General features: G+C 42.0%; 1 protein-coding gene across 1 annotated transcript in view; it reads right to left on the minus strand.

Moving 5' to 3' along the window:
* The window catches only part of THSD7B (thrombospondin type 1 domain containing 7B), a 2,969,219-nt gene that overhangs the window by 1,958,653 nt on the left and 995,428 nt on the right, over nt 1-15,138 (minus strand). Inside the window, exon 3 of the mRNA XM_069616536.1 lies at nt 5,387-6,197. Coding sequence (XP_069472637.1) covers nt 5,387-6,197 — 811 coding nt within the window. The remainder of the gene's footprint in view (nt 1-5,386; nt 6,198-15,138) is intronic.

The following is a 15,138-nucleotide window of genomic DNA, read 5'->3' on the forward strand; positions in this document are numbered from 1 at the left end:
TCAATTACCTCATATTAACCAACGACCTAGACTTCCTAGCCATTATGGAGACATGGCTCCAACCCACCTCAGGTCCCCTCCTATCACTAGCAATCCCGGACCTGTATACTATTATCAGGCAAGACAGAACTTTCTCCAAAGGTGGCACCATTGTCTTTATCGCTAAAACCTCCTTAGACCTCAGCAGGTTCCCAGCCGAACACTCCCATCTACAGAACACCTCTCAATCAAACTGCCCCTATGACCTTCGCAAACCATTACAGCCCATCTGATTTACAGACCTCCTGGCCCACTTTACTCCTTTGAGGAAGACATATCACTACTGCTGACCAACAACTCTAAACTAAGCTCACAAACCCTCCTCCTTGGAGACTTTAACCTTGGGCTATATGACACCAATGATAAGAACGCACTAGTGATCAGCAATACCATCGTCGAATTGGGCCTCACTCAATGACTCTCACAATCTACTCACTCCAAAGGGAGACAACTAGATTGGATAGCTGACTGCAATTGCAACAACACTATCACATCCAACCATCCCGTCACCTGGACCGATCATCATGCCATCCTTTTCACCCTACCTAGAAACAACCCAAACCTCGAGAAAACATTGGCCCCTCCTAGACTAGCAAGACATACAAGAAACAGAATGGCTCACAAGTTACTCCCACTTCTGCAACTGCTCCTCCGGGTGGACACTGCACTCAAGCTCAATGAGGACCCTACTCACTTAGTTAACCTCTATAATACTACCCTACTAAATGCTATCGATACAATAGCACCGCAAGAACTGCCCAAAGCCAAACCCCATGCCCACTTAAATGCTTGGTTTACCCCACATCTGAGAACATTGCGCAAAAACAAAAGAGCAGCAGAAACCAGCTGGAAAAACCTCCCATCATCTCTGAAAAAAGAACATTTCCTATACGCTTCTGCTACATACAAATTTGCCATCTTTTTATCTAATTCTAACTCCTATAATGACCATATAAACAATGCCAAATCTAATGGCAAGGAACTTTTTAACAGTCTCAGAGAGTTAGCATCACCAATGACTCTTCCAACCACCTGCGTCAAGGACATCACTTGTTGTCAGAACATCCAAAAAGCGTTTTCAGAACAAATTGATCTCCTACTAAGGAAAATTGAGACTAAAAAGTTGAGCCTAACTAACAACCTTCCGTCATCGACAATCCCCACACCTCCACCTGACCAATCTGACTTATTCAAATTCTCCTCACTCAGCGTTAAAGAAGTAGAAGAAATAATATTGAGCTTAAAATCCTCCAGATGAATGGGCGACATTTGTCTGCACCTATTATAAAAGAAACAGCAAAGGAGATTGCTCCCTTCATCACCCCACTAATCAACACCTCCTTCAAGTCCAACACAGTGCCCATTAACCTTAAGAACGCCTGGGTAATGCCACTCCTCAAGAAATCTTCCCTCGACCACAATATTTCATCTAACTATAAACCCATCACCGCTGTACATTTCTTTCTGAAGATTATCGACAGAGCAGCCTATCTGCAGATGCAGCACCATGTGGAAAGCAACAACCTCCTAGGGCTACGCCAATCCGGATTCTGGCCTAGGCACGGCACTGAAACAGCCCTGATAGATATAGTAACCCAAATTGAGAATATCAAAGACACATGTAACCTTTCCCTCCTTCTCTTACTAGATCTATCAACTGCTTTTGACCTTGTTGATCATAAAACCCTCTGTAACCATATTTCTCTAGCAGCCCACTTTTCCAATGAAGCGATTACTTGGATCCAATCATTTCTCAATAACAGAACAAATAGAGTGTTCGCACCAATGGCTTCCGCATCACCATCAACTGTCACATGTGGGGTCCCACAAGGCTCTTGTGTCTCCCCTACACTCTCCAACATATTCACAAAGCCTCTATTTGACAAACTAGACCGACTGGGCATCTCTTACACTAACTACGCTGATGACACAGAAATTCTCATACACATCACAGGCAACTACGACATGGACTCTCAACGACTTAATGACATTTACCTAATCATCCAAGCATGGATGGCGCAACATGGTCATTGCCTCAATGACAACAAGACTGAGCTACTCCTAGTAGAAACCCAGGCTAGACTCAATAAACTTGACAACAAATTTAACACCCTCAACCTTGACGGCAACAATATAAAAGCCTCAAAAGAAGTCAAAACGCTAGGTCTGTACATCGACACCACACTCTCTCTAGGAAGACAAATGAATTCCACAGCATCCACCACGGCTTACACGTGTAAGCTCATTAACGCATGTAGACCTTTCCTGACACCCGACAATTGTATCACTCTGGCTAGGGCTCTCGTACTAACTAAATTAGACTACTGTAATGCGCTATATCGAGGTACTAGTCAGCATAATTTACGCAAACTGCAGCTCTATCAAAACAATGCACTTAGAGCAGCAACTAACATCCCTAGAAAACTACACATCTCAGACTCTTTGCATTACTTGCTGCCGCCAATCCACTGGATTTGACCTTATGCATCATAGGTGCCGCCGCCCTCAACATAGGGTCAGGCTGTCTGTCTGTGCCACCTACACTGACTTGCATTACATGTTGCGGCCACACTTCAAAATGGGGCTGGCCTTCATGTTTATGCCACTGCATTTGACTTTATGCATTGTATGTGCTGCCACCCTCAACATAGGGTTAGGCTGTTTGTCTGTGCCACCCATACAGACTCTTGCATTACATGCTGCTGCCACCCTTCAAGATGGGGCTGGCCATCATGTTTATGCCACCGGACTTGACTTTATGCATTGTATGTGCCGCCGCCCTGCAAGATGGAGTTAGGCAACATGTAGTATATCTGCTCCCCACAAGAACTTAACCAAAGCAAGCCTTCTTAACAGTGCTGCAATGCGCGAAGGGAATTGTGTGCTTTACAAATGCAAATAAATACAATATGGTGTGTATACTGAGCAACCGCTGTCTCCTTCTCTGTGCAATGCACAAAGACAGAAGAGGTATTCTGATAGTCAAAGGTATACCTCACTTTGAACATAGGTATAAAAATTAAGGTAATTAAAGACATTTTTGGTTACATCACCAAGCAGAATCGTGTTATTAGCGCTGAACTGCTCAAGATAAAACAGAAACCATTATTAACCCGCTATCCATTTTCCAACATTTAAATTGTTGATTGAAAATAAATGAGAGATGAACACTTTTACACAGGGATTCAATTGGAAGACAACTGAAGGAAATTAAGCAAACCTACACTTTCATTTTGCAAGTGATTCCAATGTGGGAATGTTAAGTAGCTTGCTACAATTGAGTTTTCTAGAACTCTGTTTGAAAATTCTGGCATTTAAATTAACTAAGATGGAAGACATCTATTTACACGAAATAACTCCACACACTCAATTTTCAATAAAGAGGAAGTGGATAGACTTAGGCGGGACATTTCTGATTTAATATGGTTGTTAACAAATTAAACCTTTACCCTTGGCCCTCATGTTTCTATCCATGATGCATGCGTGCCCAGGTTAAACAAAATCTATGTATGGTGATGTGTGTGTTTTTGCAAAATCCTATCGGTTAAATGTAACTATGGAAAGTGATGCAACCAATATATTGGTCTTTCTTCATTGTAGTCACTAGGGACATTGGAATTTCAAAGATGCATAATTTGTTCATATTTAAATTGATTTACTGATTTCTGTTTTATTAATAATTAGATCTTCTGTGCAACCCTGTGTAACCTTACTCCCGTAAGGGCAGGGAGGCATTAGGGAATCAATATCGTTACATTTTGAGTCCCAGATTCATAAAAATAACTTTATTCAATTAATACAAATTCTGCGCAGCTGGTTTGGGGTAGGTGGACACCTCCTCAGAGTTGAATGTTCCAAGTTTAAAACAACTCCTGGTGCGATAACCCTTTAAAACTTAGAACGTACTTGTGCCTGGAAGGACCCTGATAATACAGAAAGAAGAATAGAGGGCTCCCTTGAGCTTGAGACTGTTTGTATTCTGGAGGACCCTGTGAAGCCGGAAGAAGGATAGGGGTGATTCTTAAATGCAAGACTGTAATGTGGCTTAAGGTGTTAAGTTGCCAGAGAGATCAGAAGAACGGCTTAATGAGACCAGAAGGTTATTTTGCTTGGACAAGTTTTGTATTCACCTGAGAGACAATTGTTTTCTGCATGCCTGTCTTATAAGAAATGAGTTCATACTGAAGAAGCACCATCCTGACATATTCTGATTAGTTCAAACCCAACCAATTTGTTACTTTGACCAGATTTGAGCACAGTGGCTAATAAGCCTTTTGTTAATTATGTCCTTTTGTATGGCCTTTTATGTGTCAGTTAGTGTCACATGACACACCTCACGGACATTCTTAAACTGCCCTTACATCACAATGTCTTAGCCAAACTTAGTGACTTTTTATGTTTCCTAGCAAGAGCCTTGCTGTAGAAGAACAGGAAATTGAGATGCACTGGAACAGGTCAATACATCTTAGAAAACTCTCATGCGGGGAGCAGGGGACCACACAGATTATCTTGTAGCAAACAAATCAAATAGCTTCAATGCTTCTGAAGATGTTTCCTGTTCTTGGTGATGAAGTCAGGAAAAAAACATATCCTATTCAGGAAAACATTATCTGTGTTTGAATATTTTGGTATTTTCTCTCTGTTATTTGTATTGGCTAGATGGTAAATAAAAAGCCAGCATGCAAGCCATGCCAACACAAGTATTAATCTATGTATACAACTCTTACTGTTTCCTATATTTAATGCTGTATATGATATTTAGGGTTTTGATTTCTGAAAATGTACCTGCCTCAGAAAATAAAATGGATGCCATCTTTCAAAATCTTTTTCCAATGTTAGCATATTGCAGATAACCATTATGGAAATATTTGACAATGTGGATAGTGGAATGATTTTTGCACAGTTATTACGGAATCCAAGTTGGTTTTCGACCAACTGTAAAGAAGCCTAGATGATGTGTAGTTATTTTGGACAATGCTTTGCTTAAAAGGAAAATGAGAAATATTCATGTACCAACAGGTATTGTGATTGGCCTCATGCTCTAAATATGTGCTGCCATTTTTGAATACTCATTGACGTAGAGTGGGATTCTGTAGCTCTGGTATCTTAGACAGAAGGTAAGTTAAGGTCTTGCAGTGGGCTATGGGCCAACCCAGCAAATAGTACAATCACATTATTTTTAGGCCATTCATAATAAAACCAATTTCAATGAAGATCATTTCTGCTGTTCTGGTGATTATCACTGGATTGTATTCTTCCACGAGAAGATGAGTATTATCGTGCATCCATATTTCTTTTGTACAATATACTTAATATTATGTTGACATTTTAATAATGTATTTCTTACCTTAGCATGGCAATTTTTCCATCACTTCTAGTGCAGCGAACTTGTCTTGTCTGGTAGCCTATGTCTATGTTCCATGGCTTAAAAGGGTGCTGCTGTGTAATGCTTTGATGTCTAAATGGACTTTTCTCTGAAGAATCTGAACTGAAGTCCAGCATTGTTCTCCCACTAAGATTCATTTCCTTGAGATGAGGCATTCTACATTCACTCCATGGTCCAACTTTTAAGCTGTATTTATAAATTTCCTCTCCAGCAGGGCAGGGCTGTTTGGATTCGCACATTCTGGATTCGGTCAAGTTTGGGCATTTTGAGCCACCATAGAGCGAAGGAGAGAGGACTGAACGAGTCCTGTGTTGTAGACTCTTTCCACAGCCCTTATGACACTTGGACCAAGGTGAAAATTCAGAAACAACACAGTCCCGTGGACAAGGTATGAGGCACACTTGCTCAGCAGGTGGTCTCGGAGAAAAGTAATCGCATATTTCATCAGCAAGCACTGTCCGATTTAATGTCTGAATACACTGTATTTTCCGATGCTGTAGCCCATGCTGTGCAGTTGTACATTGTGAAATCCGTGGCTTGACTTCACCATGGGCAAAAAGAACAAGTGTACACATTTGCCATTCTGAAACTTCCCATTCAAAGAGTTCATTATGCCAGTCACACACTTTAAAACACCCTTGCTGGTTTTCCGGTCTATTGGCTTGTTTACAATGGGAATAAGGACTTGTCCATCCTTCTGTGTGTATACACCATACTGACCGACTCTGAACACCATCTGGTCCACATTCGCCTATGCAGCGACCCCACGGACCTAAAAAAGAAAACATTCAAGTCACAAAAGGTTGTAATTATGCAAATCATCACAGGCAAGAAATGAGATAAAATGTCATCCTAAATTGTGCCTGTATTGTTGTTTTATACAATGTTTGTTCGGGTGAGGGGTGTGCACTTTTACATGTAATGAGTTGAACCTCATGGCATAACTTTAGACTGAGGTGATATCAAGGGAATTGACATAACACAAATTGACAACCTAGACACATTCATGTGGGAGACAATCTTGTACATCCTTGTTTTTTTTTTAATCACACTCCACTTTCCATCAAATGTAAAAGTTGATGGATGGTTGCTAAGAAGAGGCCGCCATTTTCAAACCGGTGTTGAGCCTGCCATCAATGGGAGCAGTCCAGTAAACACTGTTGGGATATTTCCCCTCGGCTGGTAAATCAAGCAACTACAGCCATGTTTCAGCCTTGTTGGACCTGGAGCGCAGCATTGAAACATTGTAGAGATTGAGCTCCTGTGTGCAGACGCAATTGTATGTTCCATTTGAAGGCAGGGTCAAGATTGCTTTAAATATCACTGGTTACCTTCTGCAATGGTACAACGACTAATTTTAAGCCTTGTTTCAATGCACTTTTTGATTTCAATACACTTTCTTTCAACCCAGTTATCATGTACAACCCCATATCTGTGTACCTATTTCCAAGTAGATACACTCACAGAATAGATCATTTTATATAAGGTGTAAGGTACCTCCTTATCTCTGAAGATGATGTACCTGCAGCATTGATCTATGTGGATGTCTTAGGTCATGCGCATGGTTACCCTGAATGACACTGTCCATCATTGCATTCCTATGATCCTGAAACGATGAGCAACATTGCGTTTGATGATCGATTTCTCTCTGGGCAGGTGGGGAGCAGAACATGCTGCTTCATTTAGGCTAGAGCCCTTTGCAATGTTCCCCACTTCCCTAGTAGACACGGGTGGGATCACCAGGTGCCAGCCACATGGCCTGATTGGCAGGAGAAAGGGGTAAAAGGCTGAATTAATGAGCTGCAGATGTCAAGCTTCAGTGCTAGGCAAGCATCCCACATGCCAAAGAGCAGAGTTCCCAAAACCACCACCCCACTCAGGAACAGTGCAGCATGTGGAGTTGCTGGGTTTGTGTAAAAGAGATCTTGCTGCCACACCCCTCACAGTGGTGAGGACCAGACCCCAATCAGGCTCCCCCACCCACCGAGCATTGCAATATATCATTTATTTCATGTTTACATTAGAAGAGAACCATGGCTCAAATGTGACGCTGCCATGAGCAATGAGCGAGCCGAAGGACACATCTGCCTGCAAGTGCCTTATAACAATAAAGAATATGATTATATATGATCATTATTATATATGGAGGATTCATTAAGTAATGTGTGCATGAGCCATTTTGTATAGTACACACATCACGAAATCACTTCAAAGTAATCTCAATTTTGGAAGACAAAGAATAAAAGACCCATATATGTATTGTCCTTTGCCCCAAACACAGATAATTGTCAGAGAAGGAAGCCTGCCTTCAGTTTTGCATTTACATATAATGTGTCTACATATTAGCCTGGCTAGAACTAAACCAGGAATTCCCTGGGTGGCAACCTCTACATTTTGTACATTTTGGGGCACAACTTTAAGTACACCTGAGTGGAACAATTTGGGCAAAACTAAAACCTGCAAAACTTCCATGAGTTCCCCACATCAAACTTTAGTGGTTTTTCCTGAGGGTTGAGGAATTAAGTTCTACTTGATTTGTACTTGTATCTATGTAAGGACAGGTGAACAGACAATCAAGGCAGTTGAAAGCTGCCATTTGGAAAGGCAGGAGTCATGCACACATGTTAGAACAGGGATTTAATGGACAGTTAAGTAAGAACAAAGTATATGGAAAATGGTGCCTGGCTGTCATTAGTGAATTAGGTTGGAAGTTTTTTGGGAGGCTAATGCATATAATTTGTGGTGTGGTGGGGTTGTGGATTTTGGGGGATGAGGGGCAGTAGAACACATTTGAATTTTGTAGGAAAAGCCCAAAGAATTGAGAAGTCCTCACACATTTTTTAGGTGAGGAGCAGGCCACCACACTGTGAAATCCACATGCATTTAATAGGCATAGGGGAAGGCCAAACACGGAACATACCAGGTACATTTAGCAGAAGGAAAAGAAGGCAAATGGATTTATGACACCAGATGAATTTTGTAGGTGGTAAGAAGGCCCAAGCACAGAGAACCCAGAGAGGCCCCATGGGCATTGTGTAGATGGGAGAGAAGGACAAAACACTGAGAATATTATATGCACTTATTTAAGGGAAGTGTGTATTAAATTAACATCTCTGATTCCACTGCAGGACACAGCCATGATAAGGTATGGATTAAGGGTCAAGGAGGGAATGCATTTGTTGGGTGTTTTACAGCTGCTAAAATAGTAGCTGTTTAGGTTAGAGAAGCCCAGCTCATGTGTGGGTCTTTGGCTCGTCACACCGTTCAATCAGTAGCTGCAGATAACTTTCTCAGAAAATAACTTGGCCATCTTACTCAAAAGAATCTGGTGGATGGGAAATACATGTAATTGTGCATGCAGCACCTTTGCACATGCATCAGTGGCCAGACAATGAAGTTCTGGAGGAGAAGGAAGCTGAGCCACCACCAACTAATGCAAGTGAGGCAGAGGATGTGGAATCAGGTCTTCAACAAAGAAAACAATCAATGGATGAGGAAGGAAGGGTGATTCCTGAATATCCCCAACTCTGATTTCCTTGAAAACAGATGACAATAAAGAACATTAAAATGCTCCATTCCCTGACAAAAGATGAAGAACCAGGTACCTCTATTTTAATAATAGTACAGATGACACGTGAAAGAAGTGGCTGCAGGTACGGAAAGACCAATGCGATTTTTCAGTGCAACCGCAAAACTCATGATGACGCAAGCTTCAGACATTCCCTGTGTACAGGTGTACAGTCTTTTCCAAAGGAATGGTCAGATAAAAAACGTTAGTGATTCAACAACTTCACAGTCAGTCAGATGAAGCACACCAGCTGCTAATTCAACAGCACCCATGCAGCATCAACTGCAAAGTACACAGCACTGAACCCATATTGCATGATCGATCAGTGCTCGTATCAGCCCTCCTAAAAAAATAAGGAGTACAGGCGTATTATATGGTGAAAAAGCAACATCTAGCCACCTGCCACATATGTAGAAGTGTCTTGTGAGGGAAACCAGGTACCCATTGGGGAACCTATTCCCAGTGGGACCCAAAGAGGTGCCATCATAAACATTCCTTGCAAAAGGAAAAGGGAGGAAAGGAAGCCTCCTACCCCTCAATTGCAGCAAGCAACGGGTACATCTGTGCAATTATTCCAAACCGATGCATCAGAGAATCCTAATATTGCATAGATTTGCCTAAGCCTTTCCAGAACACTATCATTTGCAGGAGTTAACAACAACGCAATCTCTTGCAAGACCATTTGAAAGATTGAATATTTACATGCAACCTAGTTACAGACACCTGGGTGGAATGGCATAGCAAAAGGTGGTGGGGTCTTTGAATCTGTAATGCTAAAGTAAATCTTTATATTTCCTTTATCCTCAATTTATTTGGCCATAGCAATCAGCAGAGCAACTCCACAAATTCTACTGGGCTGTGTGTACAGCACTCTTACTTGGGTTACCCTGACACACTCTCTTCTAGCATTGTTTGCATATTACATGTCTTGTATCCCTCCTATAATCAAGCTGAAAATGAACCACACCCATGATAATATGGGTGGCGATGTCTTGGGTGAGGATATATATATTTTTTTATCGACCTCTGTTTATTCGTTTTTACAAGTAAACATACATTGATTCATGTAAACCAAGAGAAAAACAAACGGTTCGTAAGTACGAAACTAATCAGGATGTGAAAAAGTCATGTAGGACAGTGATTCCCCCTTAGTGTGACTCCGACAGTAGTTCTGGATTGCCGTGAAGATCATTGGCCTATTCTCCCGAGATTGGGCCAGGGTTTGGGGGGGTCACAGGAGCTGCTCCAGGATTTCTTCAAAGCGATGACCTCCGGAAGGGTTGGGGATATTTCTGACCTTATTTTAGGCTCTTGAGCAAATCCCGAGTCTACCTTGCCCCCTCTGCATAGAGTAGGTGTCCCCAATCTTCTCGACCTGAGACATCTGATGTGGGAACATCTATGGCTCTAATCACGGTTGAGAGTGGGCACAGCTGAATTAGTTAAGTTAGTACCGTTGGTTTAAATAATGATTGTTAGATGTCAAAACATGGAGTGCATATCCTATAGAGAATACCTACGAATGGGGCATTACGTACAGTGGCAGAACTGTGGACCTTGGCTAGAAAAGCCAGCGGTGTTGGCTGCACCCATTTGGTCTAGCATTGTTGCTAGAATGACATTCAGTTTAAGTGTGGCTGGGATTACAAAACATTTGTTCTATTCATAAGAAGAACACAAAAACATGGTGGAGTCAGAAACACACTCTATATGTGTTTAAAACCAGTGTGGCAATTTTAAGGTGGACGGTGCCAGTGTACTAACAATACCAATGCATTTCAGAAAAATAGCTCTTCAGCAGGGCAATTAGCTGGCACGGTTGGTGAAACTGGAGTGGTGTGCCTCTATGTGCAGACCGTTGTGTCATGCTTATGCAAGGGCGTGGCGAATCTCTCAACACAACACCAGCAATAAAAATAAAGAGCTGCTACTTGGTAGCAACCCTAGTTTATCCCCTGCCCTGCATTTCTGCCCATACATTCTGAGTTTGTTTCATAAATATCTTGGCCCTAACTTTCTTAATCTACAATGTAATTTATTGTAAGTAAGTTGATAGGTCTGAGTTGTATGTGATTTTTTTTCTTTCTAATATAAGTAATGTTGATTGTAAAAGTTCTTGTTAGAACTATGTACAATTAAACAAATAAATTAGAATGTCATTCTGACTGGTTTTGAGGTACAATTATGCAGAAAGCCATCATCAACATATGGCCTCATTCCGAGTTTGGTGGTCATTTTGTGGTTATTTCTCCAAATAACTGCCAACATTGGTTACTGATGCTGCCATTTGGTCCCATGGGATTACAAGTGGTGGTAGGGCGTTGTTTGTGCCCATTTTAGTGGTCCATAGTTTTCCATGGGGGTTTTGGCAGAATGACTCCAATTTTTGGTTTTAAAGTGGAGGATTTACCTCCTGCATGATCCGGGAGATAAATTCTTCACTGTAAAGCAAAACTCTTGATTTGGTGGAGCGGTAACAAATGTGATAATTCTGTTCCTGCCCCAAAAAGTGGGAGTAATGCTATTCCCTCCACGTTTTTACCACTCCACCAAACTCGGAATGAAGCTATGTATTGTAGATAACCTTATGGAATAAGTAACTCCTTACCAGCCTGAGAACGCAGGCGTGTTTAGAAGTGTAATGTTCCTTGGCTTAGCACCTACAGTGTCGTACTGAACATATTAAGCTAGATGCATTCTAAAGGGCCCTTTGAAATGCCCACTGGCTCTATATAGAAGTCCCATTTGTGTGCACAATCCTAAAAAGGGTTTCTGATCACTGAGTGGCTTATATTCTACCTACCCAAGACTGCATAGTGTGGTGTAGGAGCTACAGATACAACACAACTATTCTGTAAACAGGATAGTCTGTGGACATTTATAACATTTCCTAAAAAGATGCAAATTTGACAAGAAGCCTCAGTAAAACACCAGAGATAGCAAACCAGAAACATCCCTACATGTTTGGTTCTACATCTCGGGGCGGTCCAATATAGTAAAACATATGTAATTAGGACATGGTGATCTTTATAGACCTTCTTTCATACAACAAGAATGTTCAGAGCGCAGTCAATAACTAATGGTATTCACTGCAGTCTGAACATTCTTAATGTAAAAGCAGACATGGAAACCACAGTGCGATTTCCATTGAAAATCCCTCTGCACAAGACACTTCATTTCTGGTAGGACCTTTTATTTTCATGAAAATATCCTTTTTAACACTCCAGTGAGAAAGCTAACACATGTGAATATGCTTTCACTTTCTAATAGAGAAACTGTTTACTTTTACATGACGCCTCATGCATGTTCATGTTAAACACACTCCAGTTTAACCAAGTTTGCAATTCAAATATTAAACTTAGAAAGACAAGCTTGCTATTTTCACACTACACAATACAACTTTTTAGTATTTGCTAACTCAGTTTGTCTATTTACTTTTCTCACTTTTAAAATAACAATTGTTCTTCAACAACAAGATTCCAAATCATTGGTGTTTTGCAACTGACAAAAAAAGAAAAAAAGAAAAGAGTAAAATAAATGACTGCCACGGAAAGGGGAGAAGGAAATACATGTAGCACCATCTTTTTTCCATGTAGGGGAATGAAAAAAAAAGAAAAGAAAAACAAAGATAATGGGCATCATGGAAAGGGAGAAGGGACTTCTTGTAGTTCCTGCTCTCCTTTCCATGGCGGAAATGTTCTTTGTTTTTATTTTCTTTGTTTTTTTTTCAATGGCCTCCATGGAAAGGAGAAGGGAAAGAACCCCAGTCTGTGGTAAGAACCCCAGCGACGCAGCGGTGAGCAGCACCTTGTCGGACAGCAAAGGACCCGGAGAGCGCGAATCAGATCATTTGAAATCATCTGATTGTACCTTGCTGGGTGCTAATATGTATTATAGATGTCGGGAGGGGTTTTTGTTACTTGGGAACTTGGGATAATGACCCTTCCCCAACTAATGATAACTTGGTGTGGGTCATTATCCTGCAACAATGAATCATCCCGCTGTCAATAACACTATAATAATACCATAGTTGTTGAATCCACTAAAACAATGATCTAGCCCAATTTAGTTATTGCATTCAGATATGTCAACCAGTGTACAAAGTGCAAAGTATCGAATATGTATGCCCACTGATTAAGTTAGTTTAAACAGACCTCAATCAGAGTAGATATCTTCATCTAGCCTATGGCTCCAGTAATTTTAAACATTCTCAGTTTCCATCACAGATGCTTCTGGACAGGACATGCCTAGTGACCTGGACTCAGAGATGCCACCCTTGGAGAGAGATGATGAGCCTGTGCTAGTGGTAGATTTATCCACAGAAACTCAGGGTGATGTGGGGGTGCCAAGCTCTACAGCCACCAGAACCTCAACTCAGTCGCCAGTTGAACAGGTTAGCACTACCCTATCTACCACTCCAACTGACCTGCCACAGCAAGGGACAATGCCCAGAACCAAGCTACAAACAACTCCCTACTGCACCTGGGAAGAGGAAATGCATCAACACCAAGTCACAGTGTGCACCCAGATAACTTCCATCAGGAGCACTATCGCCGAGGGCCTGCATAACATCTCAAGAGACACTGTGGGTTGCAGTCAGGCTGTGGAGATTGAATTCTAGGCAACCCGGCACTACCCAATACCCCCCCTACTGGTGGTTTAATGCAGGAGGAACTCATGTGGATGTATTCCTCCTCTGTTGACAGGGGCGATCACCTTTGATATAGCCCATGGGTCAATGTCACATCCCAACCTTCCCTAACCTCCCTCCATGTCAAACAACTTTCTTGAGAGTAGACACATGTTTTTCTGTAGTGTAGGAGAAACAGCCATAACAGAAAGTACCAGGACGAAGGAGAGCATAGAAGACATGAAGATTACTAACTGTGCTAGTACTGTTATGAGGTGGCACCGAGGATGCATGATGATCAATCTATCAAGAACAACAAAGGACTTCGACAATCCACCAGGCCGGAACTGGCAACATTGTATAAGAAGAGAAGGCAACAATCAATATGGTCTACAGCGCCATCCAGGCTTTGACGGCAACCAATGCGTTGGTTTTTAACAAAGATAAAACCGAGCTCCTGATTGTTGCCACGGGGCAACGACTAAAAAAACTATCCACAGACTTTCAAAGCTTTAACATAGCTGGATCCACCATCCCAGTTACAAAAAGTGTCAAAACACTCTGGGTTATTCTTGATGCTGAACTTACAATGAAGCTTCTTGTGGCTATATTAATAAACTTCTCGGGGTATTCATCCATTCTTGTCCCCTGGGAACATGTCCATCCTCGCATCAGCATTGGTTAACTCACGCCTGGACTACTGTAACAGTCTGTTTCTGGTCACGTCCCAGGCAACCTAGCAATATTCCAGGTGATTCAAAATGGGGCGGTCCGGGCTACTAAGTATCTAGCAAGACGAGATCACACCACGCAAGCAAGGAGGGAGCTTCACTGGCTCCAAGTGAAACATCAGGTTACCCAGAAGGCCCCGAAACTTAGCCATACATGCCTGAACCTCCAAACCCCCACCTATATATGCAAACGCACCAGGGTTTGCCAACCCGGCCGCTGGATTTGATTGGCTGATAAGGCCAGCCTCCAACAATACAAATTCAAACTGAAAGGGTTTGGTGGTACTTCCTTTGATGTTCAGGCTCCCTGGCTTGTAATGCCCCCCTCCCGATCTGAGAAAGTTAACTTCTCTAACAATCTTCAAGAAAAAAATCAAGACCCACCTCTTTAACCTGGCATACTGGAATCTCCTTTATCTGAGCTGTCTGCCCCCTTTTGTTGTCTGTCTCTTTTATATGCACCATGAGACCTCTGAGTGAGCATCGCATTAGAAAAATGAAAATAAATAAATACGAAGGACTGAAGACTTCATCAAGGCCCGCCAGGAGAGGCAGCAGGTGTGGAAACCATCTAGAGTGTCTGCTGTCCGAGGATCCTGAAGAGCAGAGGACACCAGCAAAGCACAGAGGGAGTTCTCCATGGGTCCAGCTGCAACAGACCCAAACAAAAAGCAGGAAGAGAGAGCCAAGCAGACAAGTAGAGCTCAGAGCCACCATGGTGCTTCAGAAGCAAAAGAGAAAAGCCTGAAGAGCTGGAGAGATGCACTCCAATCCCAGGAAGACC

Source organism: Ambystoma mexicanum, chromosome 9 (assembly GCF_040938575.1).
Source record: "Ambystoma mexicanum isolate Mex_15411 chromosome 9, UKY_AmexF1_1, whole genome shotgun sequence".
Taxonomy (NCBI): Eukaryota; Metazoa; Chordata; class Amphibia; order Caudata; family Ambystomatidae; genus Ambystoma; species Ambystoma mexicanum.